Genomic DNA, 15,957 nt, shown 5'->3' on the forward strand with positions numbered 1-15,957 from the left:
CTAACACTGGCCCGGGGCCAGGGAAGCGGGAAGCGCTCCAAGAAGATGGAGCGGAGCTTTTGGCTGCTCCCAGCCTGGATTACCAGGAGCACGCAGGGAGTCCGGCTGCGTGGATTTGGGGGTGTCCTTTCCCTCCACCACTGCGGGTCCCCCCACCCCAACACCCCAAATCAAAGCCAGGGAACACCAACCCCCCCCCCCAGTCCTCGAAGAGCTGGCCCCTCCGGACCTCTCTGGATGGAGATGGCGGAAGATGGGTCTGAGAAAGGATAAACAGCGCTGACCCCGCGCCCGGGCCATCGTCCGTGCGTGGGGAGCCCTCGGCGTGGCCAGCTCCGCTCCGTGACAACTTGCCAGCTGAGCTGCAGGCCATATTTGGGCCGGGGGGGCTGTTCCAGCTGCCCACCCCGCTCCCCCGGGGATGAGGCCTCACGTTCCTGCCCGGCTCAAGGGAGGGCGATGCGAGGGGAGCGACTGGGGAGCGGCCAGGGCCTCTCGCCCACGCCCCAGCCCCGGCCCCGACCCCGGCTGGCTGCGGGCCCGGCTCCGGGGGCCTCCGGCAGCGGGGGGGGGCACGCAGGGCCCCGGGGAGCGGCGGGGCACGAAGGGGGGGATCCCCCCTCTCCCCCCGTCCCCCCCCCCCCCGTAGCAGCGCTGGGGCCCCGGGGTGCCCAGCCCGGGGCGGGGGGAGGCGGGGGGGGGGGGTGGGGTGGGTCGCAGCCCGGGGCGGATTTTGGGGGCAGACCCGATTGGTCGGGGCCGGGGCCGGGGGCGGCGCGGCCGCAGCCTGGACCCGCCCCGCCAGCGGCGCGCCCCGTCCCGCCCCGCCGGCTCCGGTTCCCTCCGGCGGGTCGGGGCCGTCCCGGCGGGTCCGCTCCGCTCCGCTCCGCTCCGTTCCATTCCGCTCCGCTCCGCCGCTCCGGTTCGCCCCGTCGGGTGCGGGCGGTGCCGTCGAGGGCGGGCGGGCGGGCGGGCAGGGGGGGGTCCCGCGGCCGGCGGCGGGATGCGGGCGGTGGCGGCGGTGCTGGCGGCGGTGCTGGCGGTGGGGGCGGCCCTGCCCCGCCGGGGGCTGCTGCCGCACGGCCCGGCCCGCCGCGATGCCCGGCTGCGGCCCGGCGACGACGAGAGCTCGCCCGGCGTCCTGCTGCGCCGCGCCCTGCGCCTCTACGGCCGCGCCGCCCGCCGCCTCTACGTGAGTCCCGGCTGGCCCCGGCCCCCCTGCCCGGCCCGGCCCGGCCCTGCTCCCCCCAGCCTTCCTTGCAGCCCCCTTCCTCCGCTCCATCGTCTCCCCCTGCCCCTCCGTCTCCCCGTCCCTCCCTCCTCCCCATCCCGCCACCCTTCCATCCCTCCCTCCCTGCCTCTCCGTCTTCCCACCCTCCTCCTCTCCATCCCTCTGTCCCACCATCCCTCCCTCCTTCTGTCTTTTCACCCCTCCAGCTTTCCATCCCTCCTCCTCCTGTCACCCCCTTCCTCCCCAGCCGTTCCCCTTGACACCCATCTCCCCACCCCTGCCCCTCCATCTGTGTCTTCGCTACCTCCACCCCTGCTCCACCCCGCATGTCTTTTCCCCATCCATCCCTTTTCCCCATCCATCCCTTTTCCCCATCCATCCCTTTTCCCCATCCATCCCTTTTCGCACATCTTTTCCCCATCCAACCCTTTTCCCCATCCAACCCTTTTCCCCATCCAACCCTTTTCCCCATCCATCCCTTTTCCCCATCCATCCCTTTTCCCCATCCATTCTCCCCCTCCGCCCCGCTCCCACCGCCTCCTGCCCGGTGTCTCTGGCTGCGGAGGAACAAGAGGGCTTTCTCCTCTGCAGCTGTTCCCCCGCCAGCAGCGGCTGCAGCTGGGGCGGCCCCTGAGCTGCAGCTCTCTGGGGGATGGAGAAGCCCGAGGTCTTTGTTTTCTCCCTGGCCGGATGGGGCCACGCAGTCTCAGGGCTCTCAGCCCTCTGTCCCACGCCACCGCGGAGGGGGGGACGTGGCGGGGGGACCGGTGGTGGATGCACTTCTGCAGCTCCTGAGCACCCTGTGCCGCTCTCCCTGCAGGTGGGGACCAACGGGGTCATCTCCACCCAGGATTTCCCCAGGGAGACCCAGTACGTGGATGACGATTTCCCCACAGACTTCCCTGTCATTGCTCCCTTCCTGGCCGACCTCGACACCTCCGGTGACAGAGGGAACATCTACTATCGGCAAGACGACTCTCCGGACGTGCTGGACCAGGCTGCGGGCTACGTCCAGGCTGGGTTCCCCCGCACCGCCGGCTCCTTCGTGCCCACCAATGTGTTCATTGCCACCTGGGAGGACGTGGGTGCCTACCAGGAGCTCTCGCAGGACACCAAACCCTCCAAGAAGGTGAGGCCGATGGGCTGAGGTTGGACGCCCATCCTACGTGTTGTGAGAGGATGAGTCTTCCTTGTGTAGCACCCAAAACGCTCGGTCTCTTCTTTCTGGGCAGCTGGATGGTGGGTCCAGCCTTGGATGAGCACCGGAGGAGACATGGACCTTCTCCTCTCTGCTCAGAGCTGCGGTGGTGGTGGGTCTGTTGGCTTTGCTGATGGGCAGAAGAGGTTTAGAGGTTGCCTTCAGCTCCGTGGTTGGAGGTGCTCAGGCTTTTCCCTGCTTTTCAGGCAAAGCTTTACAGTGCCGATGGCTCTGGATTCTCAGGGCAGAGCTGGGCCAGGGGCAGCTGGGAGAAGCCGTGGCCCAGGTCACCCACCGTGCTCCTGACCTTTTGCCAGTGGCTTGGGGCTGGTCCTTCCTTCTGCCCGCACACTGATTAACGCTGCGGGCGAGGAACCGGCTTCAGAGTTTCCACCATGGGTTGATTTTGTGTCTGGAAAACAAGCTCGTAGGTGGCCTGCTGGGTCGGGAAGGTGACCTGTGCTCTCCACCCATGGGCTGATAAGGCTGCTGTGTGGGTGGACCTACAGCGCTGCCTTTCCCCGAAAACGTTGGATCCGCTGCTGGGGCAGGAGCCGTCACGTTAGGCTGATGACGTGCCGAGGAGGTGACGGTGACGCTCTGCCGGCAGGACGGGCTTCTTGAAACGAGCTGAATATGAAGAGCTGCAAGAGGAAAACTCTCGTCATGAGTACCCAGAGCTGCGCGATGGGTGACGGGCTCTCGCCACGGTGGGGTGGGCTGAACCCAAAGCCCATCAACAGCCATCGGGTCCCCGCGGGCCACCGGGAGCCATCCCCGCCGGCCGTCCCCCCGCTCCGGGGCCCTTCGGTAGCGGGTTGCTGAGAGCGGTGGCCAAGCAAGGGAAGAAACCGAGGTTTGGAAGGAAACAACGCACATTTTTTCCTCTAATTTAAAACTTGGGAAAGCAGCTGAAGAGATGCCATCAGGGGCCTCGCAGCGACCTCGCAGCCGTCAAAAACGCAGTCTCCTCTTCTCTTCTCAATTGTTTTTTTTTCCTCTCTGAGAAGTTGGATCAGGTTTTAAAATGAAACCGGTCTTGCTTGGAAACGAGCAGCTCCGGGGAAAGCTTCATTCAAGACACACTGAAATTCAGCTTGTGCCTGTGCTTTGCTGAACTCCCCCTTAGCCAAAACTGCTGAAAAACTCCCCAAACACCCCTTTTTTTCTTACCAAACATGCCATTTATTGAAACGCCGCCCTCCCCCTGCTCAGAACCAGGATTTACCTCGCAGCCTTTACTCCCGGCTTTGGAAAGTCGCGGCTCATCCTTTTTGAGCCTCGAAAGCAGAATCCTGGATTAAGGCGGGGGGTTAGAGGCTCCCCAGTCCCCTGCCTTGGGGGTCCTGCCCGGCCGGGAGGTCTGGCAGTGCTGCCAGCAGCACCCCGTCCCCTCCAGCTCCTTGGGGACACGCTCCTAGTCCCTGCAGTGACACTTTCCAGGGCTGCGGAGGCGGGCGAGAGCTGACCCCGCTTCTGCGGGACCAAAAATTGCCCTTTGGGCTGGAATTTGCCCTTTGCAGCTCTTTGCTGGGAGCAGCCGGCCACAAGCCAGGGGCTGTCCCCCCCCCCCCGCCTCTCTGCCCTGCGTCCCACGATGCCAGCGCAGTGGTGTCACCCTCCGGGTCCCCCCTCGCCACCCACCGCAAGGCAAAATGAGCCCTGCAGCTGCTGCCGCGATTTGGCTGCGTGGGGGAGGAATCTGGCCCCCCCGGGGGGGGGGTTATCCCCCCCCCAGCTTTTTGGCCGCCTTTGTGCGGGGTCTCTGAATGCCCGAGTGTGCGACGCACACAACAAGGCTCTTTATATCCCACGGGGCCGCCGGGAAACCCTGCGATGCCCCGAGGGCCCTGCGCCCCAAAATTGGGGCTGGCGCTGCGGGGACAGGCAGGGCTGGGCTGGGGGGGGCTGCGCGGGGGGGACCCCCACCCCTCCTGCCCGCTGCTCCGGGGCTGAAATTGGGACCTGAATCATTTTTCCTTCGCTCGGGTGCCGTTCCCCGCTTGCTGCTGCCGGCAGCTCCTGGGGAAGGGCTGCTGCTGGGTGCTTATATTTATTTATTCGGACGGCAGGAGCTATGCAGGGTGGGGGGCTGGCCCAAATGCTGCAAGCGTTGGTTTCGCCGCATTTAGGGGTGACCGCGATGTGTGTGTTTGGGGGGGGGGGGGATTCTCCAGTGGCTCGTAAGGTTGCGCTGGCTCTGCAGCCTGCCCATCCGTGGGTTATTGCTGCGGTCCTGCTCCCCGACGCAGCCTCGCTCGGGGCTGGCGTGGCCCCAAGGCTCGCAGGGCTGGCAGGGCAGGCGGCCAGCGTGCCTATAGCGGGACGTATGGGTGTGGGGAAGGCGGGAGCACATGCATGTTTTTTCCTGAGGAAACCAAGCTAAAATTGTTCGCAGGGGGAAGCGGAGGGGGGGTGTGTGTGTGTGTGCAGGTTTTCCTCCGGTGCTGATGGGATGGAGGGGGGCTGCCGGTGTCGGGGGCAGGACAGGAGGAGGGGGGTGGGAGCGAGGGGCTCCCGGGCGGCAGCGTGCCAACCCAGCGCATGGCTTATGCGGCCAGGGATGCTCCTGGGCATGGTACAGGGCTGTCACCTCCCTGTGTGACAGCTCCAAGGGACCCCCCAGCACCGATGCAGCTGAGAGGGGGTGGTCTGGCTGTGTCGTGGGCTCCCGTGGAGGATGCTGAGCGTATTCCCAGCGCGTTGCGCTGGGGTTGGCCGTGCACGAGCAGCCCCTGCTCCTGCTCTTCCCCAGGAGGTGTCTGCAGGCTGATGGAGGGCTCTTTTGGGGTGCTTGCCTGCACCGTGGGGTGTGTGGAGGCAGCTGTTGTGTCCCCAGTCCCTTCCCTGTCTCAGTCCTCCGCTGGGGTCCTGTCCTCCTGTGACGTCCTTCTGTCCTGCTCTCCCTTTGGCAGCTCAACACCTTCCAGGCGGTCATAGCCTACGATGATGAGGACACCTACGCCATCTTCCTCTACCCCAACGGCGGCCTCCAGTTCTTGGGGACACGGCCCAAGGAGTCCTACAACGTCCAGCTGGAGCTGCCGGCGAGGGTGGGCTTCAGCCGGGGGGACGGCGACGACCCGAAGAGGGACGGGCTCTTCCACAGCCTGGCCAGCAGCGAGCAGGCTCTGAGGCGGCTGGAGCGGTGCGTGGTGCCCGGGGGGCCGTGCGGGGCGGGCAGGGGGAGCAGGGTCACCTTCTCCCAGCCCCCGGAGCCCTTTGAAGGCTGGAAGAAGGAGGGGAGCGAGCTGGGGGTGATGGGCTGCGTTGGGGGGCTCGGCACCACGTGCACGGGAGCTTTTTGGGAGCTGCGTTTGGGAGGGGGGGTGCGGAGCGGGGTGGGTACCTTTGGGGGGGGTCCCACCACGGCTGTGATGGACACGTGTGTGCTGCTGTCCTGCAGGGAGAGCAACGCGGGGGTGCCTGGCGTGTGGGTCTTCCACGTGGGCAGCGCAGCCCCCCTCGAGCACGTGGAGCCGGGGGGCGGCGGGGGAGCCAGCCCCCGCGTGCCGCAGAGCCCCGAACCCCCTGCCCCCGGCACCGCCGACTACGCCCACGCGCTCTACAGCCGTGCCGACCGCGTGTCCACGGAGCTGCCGGCGCGGCACGGCTCAGAGGCCGTGTCGCCGCATCCCGACCACGGACCCCGTGCCCCGGCGCTGCTGGGCATCGTCCCCAAGGGGCTGCCCACGTCCCCGGGGCAGCAGCGGAGCCGCCGGCTGCACCCCGATGGGGACGGTGGCGTCCAGCAGAGCTACTCCCCCAACCCCTCTTCCTACAGCTCCGGGCATCACGGCGTCGGCGTGGAGGAAGACGTGCATTTCAACCCCGACGGTGAGTGGCCGCAGCCCCTCCGATGAGTGACCGGGGACGTCTCGTGGCGGGTGGCTCCCTAAAAAAGGCCTCTTCGCCGCAAACTCATCTCTTCCTGAGCAGCCGGGGCTGGAGCTAGCGTGGGCTGGCATCGCTCCTGCAAAGCTGCTGCCCTCGCAGCTCCTCTCCTCCCAGCCAAATCCTGCGGCCAAGGGGCTGCCGGATCCGTACGTCCCCGCCCGCCGCGTTTGCCGCTGCTCTGCCCCACGTTGCAAGGAGGGAAGCTCGTGGGACGGGAAGCTCGGGGAGCAGGTCCCGGCGTGGGGCCAGGGCTGGCCCTGGCTGGGGAGCTGCTGTGGCACGTGCCCCGGGGAGCAAAGCCCCATCCCTGGCCAGCTGTCTCCCAAAAATACGCCGGAACTCGATCGCTCGCCCTCTGTCAGATCTGCCTGAAACCAGGCGACAGGTTCAAAACCCTGAGCCTCCCACGTGCATCCCAGGCAGCTTTCTTGGGAAGCACCGCTGCTGGCCGTCCCCTCTCCCGACGGTGGTTTTGGGACCAGGGGGCAGGGTGCCCACCCCCAGGAGGGGTGGATTTGTCACCGTGTCCCCGTCCCTCTCCCCTCGGCCCCAGTGTTCACCTACAGCGCGGCCAGCAAGGAGACTTGTGCCCAGCACCACGGGCGCTGCTCCCCGCACGCCTTCTGCACCGACTACGCCACCGGCGTCTGCTGCCACTGCCGGGCCACCTACTACGGCAATGGGCGGCAGTGCCTGCCCGAAGGTACGTGGGGTGGGCGGCGGGGACGGGCACCCTGTGCCTGGGCGGCCACTGCCAGGGGTGCCCGTCTCCCCGCCCAGGGGCCGTGCATCGCCTGAACGGGAAGGTGAGCGGGAGCCTGACGGTGGGACAGGCGTCCGTCCGCTTCCAGGACGTCGACCTGCACGCCTACATCGTGGGCAGCGACGGCCGAGCCTACACGGCCATCAGCGGGGTGCCCCAGCCCGCTGCCCGCGCCCTCCTGCCCCTCCTGCCCGTCGGCGGGCTCTTCGCCTGGCTCTTCGCCCTGGAGGAGCCCGGCTCCGAGAACGGCTTCAGCATCACCGGTGAGCGGGGACCCGGGATGCGCCATCGAGCCCCGTTGTTGCAAGCGACACGGCTCCTGCTCGGCGACCGGGCTCAGATGCGGGGTGACGTGTGGCTTGGGGCAGGTGATGAGGGGTGCGGGGGGGGGGGGGGGGTTTGGGGCAGCCCCGGGGCTCCTGCGATCGCTCCCCAGGTTCACCTGGCTGTCACCTCCCTGCTGCGAGCCCTCGCGGCTGTGCCGGGGGAGCGGGGAAGGATGCTTTGGGGATGTATTCCCTAAAAATCCTACAACCGAATGCCGCCTGTTCCCGCCCAGGCGCCGAATTCACCCAGAGCCTGGAGGTGACCTTCTACCCCGGGGAGGAGACGGTCCATGTCACGCAGACGGCCGAGGGCCTGGGGCCGGACAATTACTTAAGCCTTAAGACGCACATCCAGGGCCAGGTGCCGTTTCTGCCGGAGAACGTCACTGTCCACATCGCTCCCTACAAGGAGCTCTACCACTACTCCAGCTCAGGTAGGAGCCCATGCTCGGCCCCGGGTTCGGTTTCTCACCTGCCATCCCTGCGTGCCCCGCTCGGAACAGCCCCAAACCACCCCGTCCCCACCGCGGTTCCCAACATCCAAGAGGCATCGATGCTGAAGCCGCTTCTCCCCCATCCCGGGGCGGGGGGTTTCTCACCGTCCAGCAGCCGTGACGTCCTCTGCTCACCGGGAGTACGTCCTGGCCACGGGGACCGCCAACCAGACCTTGTCCTACTGCCTGCGCCAGAACATCACCTTCGCCGGCTGCCCGCACGCCCGCCTGCCCGCCCGGCAGCGGCTGAGCGTGGTGCGCGCCTTTGCCCTCTACGACGGCCAGGAGCACGTCCTGCGCTACGCCCTCGCCGCCCGCGTCAGCTCGGCACAAGGTGAGCTCCAGCACCCACCCCGGCGTGCCCACCCCGGGGTGCCGGTCCCTGCCAGGGGATGCTGCTGACTCCTGCCCGCTCCCAAAGCTGCAGCGTGCTCGCTTTGCCCCAAAACAGCCAAAAGAGAGGGGTGGGTTGTTTTTTTTCCAAGCGGGTTGAGCCGAAGCGCTCCCGGCATGGGGAGGCCGCAGCGGGGGCGGCGCTGGGTGGCACGGCCACGGGCCCCTGCACGGGATGAGGATGCCGCGGTGCAGCGGTGACGCCTACGTCAGATCTAAGTGGGAACGGTCGCTCCCCGTGTCTCCCAGGCCTTTTTCCCCGCTAACCGCCCCCCTCGCCCACAGACAACGTCGAGAACCCCCCGGTGAACCCGTGCCACGACAACACGCACGCATGCGAGGCAACGGCGCGCTGCCAGCCCGGCGCAGGGACGGAGTACACGTGCGAGTGCGCGGCCGGGTACCGCAGAGATGGATGGGGCTGCCGAGGTGAGCGGGGGCTGCGGGCGGGTGGGGCCGGTGCACCCCATCCCCCGCGGGCCACCACGGTGGCCACAGCCGGTTTGGGGTGCTGGGACGTGCCACAGCATCGCAGCACCCGCGGTCTCAAGAGTTCCCAGAGCTGCACCGAGGATCTGGGTGAATCGTGGGGGGAAACTGAGGCAGGGGTACTGGGGGGGGGTCCCAGTGCTGGGGGGCTGCTGGGAGCACCCGGGGAAGCGTTCCAGGAGCATTGCGGGGATGGAGGAAGCAGCAGGCGTGGGATGGGCAGCTTGGGGCAGGACGTCCACCCCCAGGCCAGGAGCAGTTGGACCCCGAAAATGGGGGTGTCCCACCACTGCCGGGACACCCGGTGTCTCCCCCTTTCTCTAGACGTGGACGAGTGTGCGGAGGGCCTGAGCCAGTGCGGCCCCTTCACCGTCTGCCTGAACGTGCCGGGCAGCTACCGGTGCGAGTGCCGCAGCGGGTACCGGCCGGCGGAGGACGGGCAGGCGTGTGTGCGTAAGTGCCGGCCCCGCAGTAAGGGGTCCCTCCACCTCTGTGCCCCACGGGGCTCGCCCCGGCCACCCCCTTACCCTCTGTCCCCACAGCGCTGGTGCCGGCAACCGACCCCTGCGAGGACGGGAGCCACCCCTGCGCGCCGGGGGACCGGGCACGCTGCCTGCCCCGTGCCGGGGGCCGCCCCGCCTGCGAGTGCCTCCCCGGGTACACCGGCGATGGCATCGACTGCGCCGGTACGGGGGCGCGGGAGGGACCGCAGGGTGCCTGCCGGGGTGGCACCACGCAGCCGCCGGCGTGCCCTGCCCGGCTGATCCCCATCCTCCCCGTGCACAGACGTGGACGAGTGCGCCGAAAACCCGTGTCACCCGGCTGCCACCTGCTACAACACCCTGGGCTCCTTCTCCTGCCGGTGCCAGCCTGGCTACGAGGGCGATGGCTTCCAGTGCACGCACGGTAAGGCTGCCCGGCTCGCCTGCGTGCCGGCTCTGCCCAGGGTGGCTTCTCCCATCCTCACCGCGCTGCTGCTTTGGCTCTCCCGGCAGCGGAAGGGAGCACGCAGCGGCTGACGCCCTGCCAGCACGAGCGGCTGTACCCACGGGCGGTGCTGCCGGGACCCTCGCCCGTGGGCGACGGGCACGTGCCCCAGTGCGACGAGGAGGGTCGGTACCGGCCCCTGCAGTGCCACAGCAGCACCGGGCACTGCTGGTGCGTGGACGCCGCGGGGCAGGAGATCGCCGGCACGCGGACGGCGCCGGGCAGCACGCCGCCTCGCTGCGGGAGCCCAGGTCGGTGCCACCCCGCAGCGCTTGAGGGGGCGAGGGGAGGCGGGTCGGGTCCTTCGGCGTCTCGCCGGTATCCCGACGGGCTCAGCGGGCGCCCGGGAGATGCCCTGGCTGGCTGTGGGTTGTGCTGGGTGGCAGAGGGTGCTGAGCAGGGGCTGGAGCAGGCAGAGCCCTGCCTGTCCCTGCCCATCCCGCACGGCTGCAGCACTTTGGCCCCAGCCACCAGCAGAGTGGGGACAGCGGGGCTGGGGCGAGCAGAGGAGACCCAACCACCCGACTGGGGACTTCTCTGCCGTGGCCTGGGTGCAGGGTGCTGCCAAATGAGGGGTTGGGCACCTCAGGGGGCTCCTGGGTGTTTAGGGTGCCCTGGCCCACGGGGTTATAGTGGCAGTGGCCATTGGGGCACCTTCTGTGTCATCTTGCGAGGGAGGGGACAGCCACGGGGTGCCGAGGGGGCTGGAGAGGGGCGGCCTCGACCCTCCCTGGCCCAAGGGGAGAGGCCAAAGGGTGCCGGCAGAGCATCACCCGGCACCTGCAGCCCTGGGTGAAGCGGAGCCAAACCCGGGTGCCAAGCAGGTCCAGGGGAGCTGCGTGGCACCCCCTGAGCCCGGGGCCGGGGCGTTTGCTGCCAGCAGAGTCCGTCCAGCAGCTGACCCCCTGCGAACACGAGCGGCTGTACCCACGGGCGGTGCTGCCGGGACCCTCGCCCGTGGGCGACGGGCACGTGCCCCAGTGCGACGAGGAGGGTCGGTACCGGCCCCTGCAGTGCCACAGCAGCACCGGGCACTGCTGGTGCGTGGACGCCGCGGGGCAGGAGATCGCCGGCACGCGGACGGCGCCGGGCAGCACGCCGCCTCGCTGCGGGAGCCCAGGTCAGTGCCCGGGGGAGCTGGGGGTGCCGTCCCCTCCCAGCAGCCCCCCAGCATCCTTAGCATGGAGGAGCACCCAGCAAGGAGAGGGGGACCCAGGGCTCTGGCAAAGCCCCGAGTCCCCCAGGCTTGCTACACGGGGTCCGTCACAGCGGGGGGTGACTGTCACCCTCCTTGTGCTAGAGCCCACGGAGCGGCCCCGCACCATGTGCGAGCGCTGGCGGCAGAGCTTGCTGGAGCACTACGGGGGCAGCCCCCGCAGCGACCAGTACGTGCCGCAGTGCGACACGAGAGGCGACTTCACCCCGCTGCAGTGCCACGGGGACAGCGGGTACTGCTGGTGCGTGGACGAGAGCGGCAGGGAGATCCAGGGCACGCGCTCGGAGCCCGGCAGCACCCCGCCGTGTAAGAGATCAGCACCCCGAGTGTGACACACACCTCTCCCCCCGCTTCCATCTAGCACGGCGTGGGCTCCCGGAGCTGCACCCCGCTCCCGCTCGAGCGCGGAGCCGAGGGGCCGATGCTCCCCGAGCCATCTCTATCTCTGTCCCCGCTCTCCGTTTATGTGCCAGGTCTCCCCAGCGTCGCGCCGCCCAGCGTCCGGCCCTCGCCCCGGCCCGACGTGTCCCCGCCGGCCACGGGGACCTTTCTGCTCTACGCTCAGGGACAGCAAATCGGCTACCTCCCGCTCAACGGCACGCGGCTGCAGAAGGAGGCGGCGAAGACCCTGCTCTCCCTGCATGTACAGTATCTCCAGTGCCGGGCTCGGGGTGCAGGACCAGCGGAGGGAGTTAGGGACAGGCTGATGCCGCGGCTCCGTGTTTTGCATCTCCCTGGAGCACTCGTGTCTGCGCTGCGATGGTTTGAGGGGTCACCTCTTGAAGGTTGATGTTGGTTTGTGGGGACATCGGCTGTGCCGGCTGCCTTGGCGCTCGCCTCTTCCTCCGGCCGTTCCCCCAGCAGAGGGGCAGGTCTCAGACCTGGGGCTGCCTGCAAAGGGAAGGAGCACGGGTGCTCGCCGAGCTCCCCGAGACGTCGGTCTCGGCCCCCGGGCTGCCAACTTGCACGTCTCTACTGCAAACTTGCCTTTTCCCTTCCTCGGACTCCTCTTGGAGCGTGGCCATGTGCATCTCCAGCCAGGCCAGACAGAGGGAGAGGAACGCTAAAAGCTGGGCCGTGACCCTCCCTGCACCCCGGGGAACTGAAACACCTCGCCAAGTATTCCCTTTCCGCATCCTGAAGGTCGTTCCTCGGCCCGGCCTCACTGTTGGAGCAGTCTCTCCTTGAGCCAAAGGGTTTCAAACCCATCTGGGCGTGGGTGTGTGCCTGCGACAGCTGCCTAAAACCCTCTGCTGCAGGATTCAGCCGGGGGTGTGCAGTAGGAGCCCGTCGGTGTTGGGTTTTGCTGGGGAGAAGGAATTTGAACGTCATTCCCCATTGCTGCATCTTGCAGAGTGCCCCGGGCAGCTCCCAGTGCTGGCTGGTGGGATAAGGGTGCTCAGTCAGCCTCCTGGCCCTGGCCCAGGCAGGATTTCACCCTCTGTCCCTCTCCCAACCCTGGCAGGGCTCCATCGTGGTGGGGATCGACTACGACTGCCGGGAGAAGACGATCTATTGGACCGACGTGGCCGGCCGGACCATAAGCCGGGCGAGCCTGGAGCCAGGTGCTGAGCCGGAGACCATTATCAACTCAGGTGTGCTCCCATCGCCAGTGACATCTGCCCAAAGCCACATCAGCGGCTCCACGCCTCTTTGTGCCCATCGCGGCTCTGGGGCTGTCCTGCTTTGGGGTCCTCCATCTGCGCTCACACCCCTTGGCTGTGGGTCGGGCGGGTCGGGACAGCGCGAGGGGACCGGGAGCCGCACGTCCCCAGCCGCTGACCGTGTCCGTCCCTCCGGCAGGGGTCATCAGCCCCGAGGGGCTGGCGGTGGACCACCTGCGCAGAGCCTTGTTCTGGACCGACAGCGGCCTGGATAAGATCGAGAGAGCCCGGCTGGATGGCTCCGAGCGGCGGGTGCTCTTCGACACGGAGCTCGTCAACCCCCGGGCCATCGCAGTGGACCCCGTCCGAGGGTGAGCAGCAGCGTTTCCGGAGGGATTTGCAGGCAGGGCTTTGCAAGGTGCAAGAGTCGGACACGCGCGGCGGTGCCGAGGCCCCATCCTGACCCTGGGAGCAGCTCTCCTACGCTGCACACCCCGTAGGAGGGATTGGCTCTGTTCCCCACCTCCTCTTTTATTTAATAATTCAGGATTTGGCTAAACCTGCTGTTTCAGTGTCAGGATGTACATTATTTTTAAAAGCTTTGAAACACGCCTGGCGTTTGAAAACACAAGCTGTGCCTCTAGGGTGCTGTTGCGATACAAAATGTGCTACTCCTAAGACTCGCCCTCGTCTAGGAGCTACAGTTTGGGTCGTAAACATGTTTGACATGATTCTGGTTTTCTTTATTGGATTTGAAAAAACCTCTAAAAGATTTACTTCAGGCACTGTTAAGGGGAAAACCAGGCCTCTCTCCTGACAAGAACCAGTAACGAAGAGAAAGCCAGTAATCTCCTACCACTCCTTACTGTTGTGTGTCCTGTTTGTTCATGATACAATTATTTCCCAAGCAACCTTTACTGGACGGACTGGAATCGTGAAGCACCCAAAATCGAAACTTCCACTGTCAACGGAGCCAACAGGAGGGTCCTGGTGAACAAGGACATCGGCTTGCCCAACGGCCTGACGTTCGACCCCTTCTCCAAGCTGCTCTGTTGGGCAGACGCAGGTAACTTCACCGAGGACGGATCAGACTACGACACGCTAAGCCTCGAGGGGAAAACCAGCTATATATGTCTTTAGCCCATTGCTACTGCCATCCTCTCTACCCCCTTCCACTGCCCTGCCCCAAAGGACTCGGTGCGATGGGGGTGGGGGACTCACAGCACGAGTTGCTTCTACATCCTTAGGCTGAGAAGCTGTTTCCAAAATTAGTGAATACAAAGAACACGGGCAGTGGGTTTTTTTGTGGCTTGGTAACTGTCTTGTGTTTGAAAAGGAACAAAGCACCTGGAGTGCACATTCCCCGACGGCACGGGCCGGCGCATCATACAGAACAACCTCAACTACCCTTTCAGCGTCATTAGTTACGCCAATCACTTCTACCACACCGACTGGAGACGGTAAGGAAAGAAAACCCGCTCCCTCCCATGGCCGGGAGCGCTGAGCTAGCAGTTCCGAGGGCTCCGCTCCCCTAAGCGGCCAGGAGCCAGGCTCTGCCGCTCCCTGCCAGGGTCATGCCGTCGAGCAGCTTGGAGGGGCTTTGAGCCAGAGGGGGGGGAAAAACAAACGCTGTCCCCAGCCCTGGAACCTCACCAGAGCGCTCTCTTGGGTCTCCTGCAGTGCCACGTTCAGCAACACCCGCTTGTAAATCTCAGCGCAGAACAGTTGTTTAGAAACAACCCCAGCTTCCTGGGAGGGACAGAAATAGAGGTTGTTTGTTTTTTTTGTTTTTTTTTTTTAAATAAAAACTTGGCACAAGTTTCTGAATCTAGATCAAATCAAAGATTCTGTCCTCAGTCGTTCCCTCTCTCCCACCACCCAAGGCCCTCAGCATCAGGAACTCGCCGCTATCCCCGCTCCAGCTGGGAGCTCTCAAAACTTTAGTCAAATCTCAGCAGATTACAACAAACGCTTAAGTGCTTGCCACGCTTGGAGGAGACCCTCAGGGAGATAATCTCTCCTTGGAAGGCTGTCTCTGTGACTCTGCGTCACCAAAGAGAAACGCACTGAATGAGCTGGATGTAGATTCTATGGGGCAAATGTCTTTCCACTTGTTCTGCAGGTGTTCAGACCAATCTTTTTAGCGGTTATTTTTAAATGCATGTAGATGGGGGAAAAAAAAACCCGCCAGTTTCACAGATGCGTGAAGCATTTCTCCCCCTTTTATCACCAGGGATGGTGTGATAGCTATCGATAAAGAAACGGGCTCCTTCACCGACGAGTATCTTCCAGAGCAGCGATCGCATCTCTACGGAATAACTGCAGTTTATCCCTACTGCCCCGGAGGTAAAACACAACAAAACCCAGCCCCTCTTGATTGTCCGAGGGCTGCTATGTGCTTGACACGCTAAAGGTACCCATTTCTCTCTGCAGCAAGGAAAAAGTAACTGCTATTTCGAGAAACAACAATCTTTGCACCCCAAAGAACTTCAGACCCAGAAAACTGTCACTGCATACAACTGTGGGGGGAAGACCCTTAACCGAGACCAATGAAGCAACCTACTTTCCTGCAAAAGATTATCAAGTATTTTTTTGAAGTTATACCTCAAGTCTTTACTACTGTATTTTTTAAAAGCGAAAAACATTGATGTATTAAAAAAAAAAAATGGTCCTGTGACTCTTAGGCCATTACTCTAACTCTTGCTTATGCAAGCAAATTTAAAATGTAGCTTTCTTATTCAAATGTTTTATTTTATTGGAAGAAGAATGGATTAATTTTTAATAGTTTTGACAATCTGACCAACAGGTCCTTTTATCAAAAAAATAAGTGCATATGGGAAGCTCTGGATGCAGTATCTTGCTGGGTCTAAGTAATCTACAGCCCTGAAGACAGAGACTGTGCGTGTGCTCCAAAAGTGTGCAGAACAGTTACGTGATACGGCAAAGGCATTGACGTTTTTCCAGAAGACAACTCTGTATTTTCACCACTGCCCCAATGCATGTCTTTTAGTATTTATATTAGAAGAATATGCTAGAATTGATCTGTTCATGCTTGTTGGTTCTTCCAAGTGCCTTCATAGACCTACCCAGTGTAGACCAATACATGTTCAGAAATACCATTTACATTGTAATTCTTCACTTTTTCTAGGTTACTTCAATAATTGAATAAAACGGTTATTTTCAGTCTCCCTTTGGATTTAGTTTTTAAATATTTCAGTGGTAGGGTAGACCGGGGAGAAGCAGCAAGCAAGCCAGGAGCGAGCTGTTCACATGGCAGGACCTCAGAGGAATCTGCAGAGCCTTTCTGTAACACCCCCTTCTCAACACAAAGCCAAACACAATGAAAAAGTCCTTTTTGC

General features: G+C 64.1%; 1 protein-coding gene across 2 annotated transcripts; it reads left to right on the top strand.

The window, feature by feature from the left end:
• The first annotated feature begins 757 nt into the window (after positions 1 to 757).
• Positions 758 to 15,786, top strand: NID2 (nidogen 2). Of its 2 annotated transcripts, none has more exons than XM_075503938.1 (22): positions 758 to 1,192; positions 2,052 to 2,360; positions 5,345 to 5,577; positions 5,836 to 6,266; positions 6,880 to 7,029; positions 7,107 to 7,352; positions 7,649 to 7,849; positions 8,025 to 8,243; positions 8,588 to 8,731; positions 9,116 to 9,244; positions 9,334 to 9,477; positions 9,578 to 9,697; positions 9,787 to 10,029; positions 10,659 to 10,898; positions 11,079 to 11,300; positions 11,468 to 11,637; positions 12,460 to 12,589; positions 12,798 to 12,969; positions 13,507 to 13,664; positions 13,935 to 14,058; positions 14,832 to 14,944; positions 15,032 to 15,786. In XM_075503938.1, the coding sequence occupies exons 1-22, from the start codon at positions 1,004 to 1,006 to the stop codon at positions 15,043 to 15,045; spliced, it is 4,101 nt and encodes a 1,366-aa protein (XP_075360053.1). In that variant the 5' UTR covers positions 758 to 1,003; the 3' UTR covers positions 15,046 to 15,786. The 2 variants fall into 2 exon arrangements, with proteins under 2 accessions (XP_075360053.1, XP_075360054.1); XM_075503939.1 differs by having other exon boundaries at positions 821 to 1,192; positions 10,662 to 10,898.
• Positions 15,787 to 15,957: the final 171 nt, after the last annotated feature.

This window comes from Mycteria americana, chromosome 5 (assembly GCF_035582795.1).
Source record: "Mycteria americana isolate JAX WOST 10 ecotype Jacksonville Zoo and Gardens chromosome 5, USCA_MyAme_1.0, whole genome shotgun sequence".
NCBI lineage: Eukaryota > Metazoa > Chordata > Aves > Ciconiiformes > Ciconiidae > Mycteria > Mycteria americana.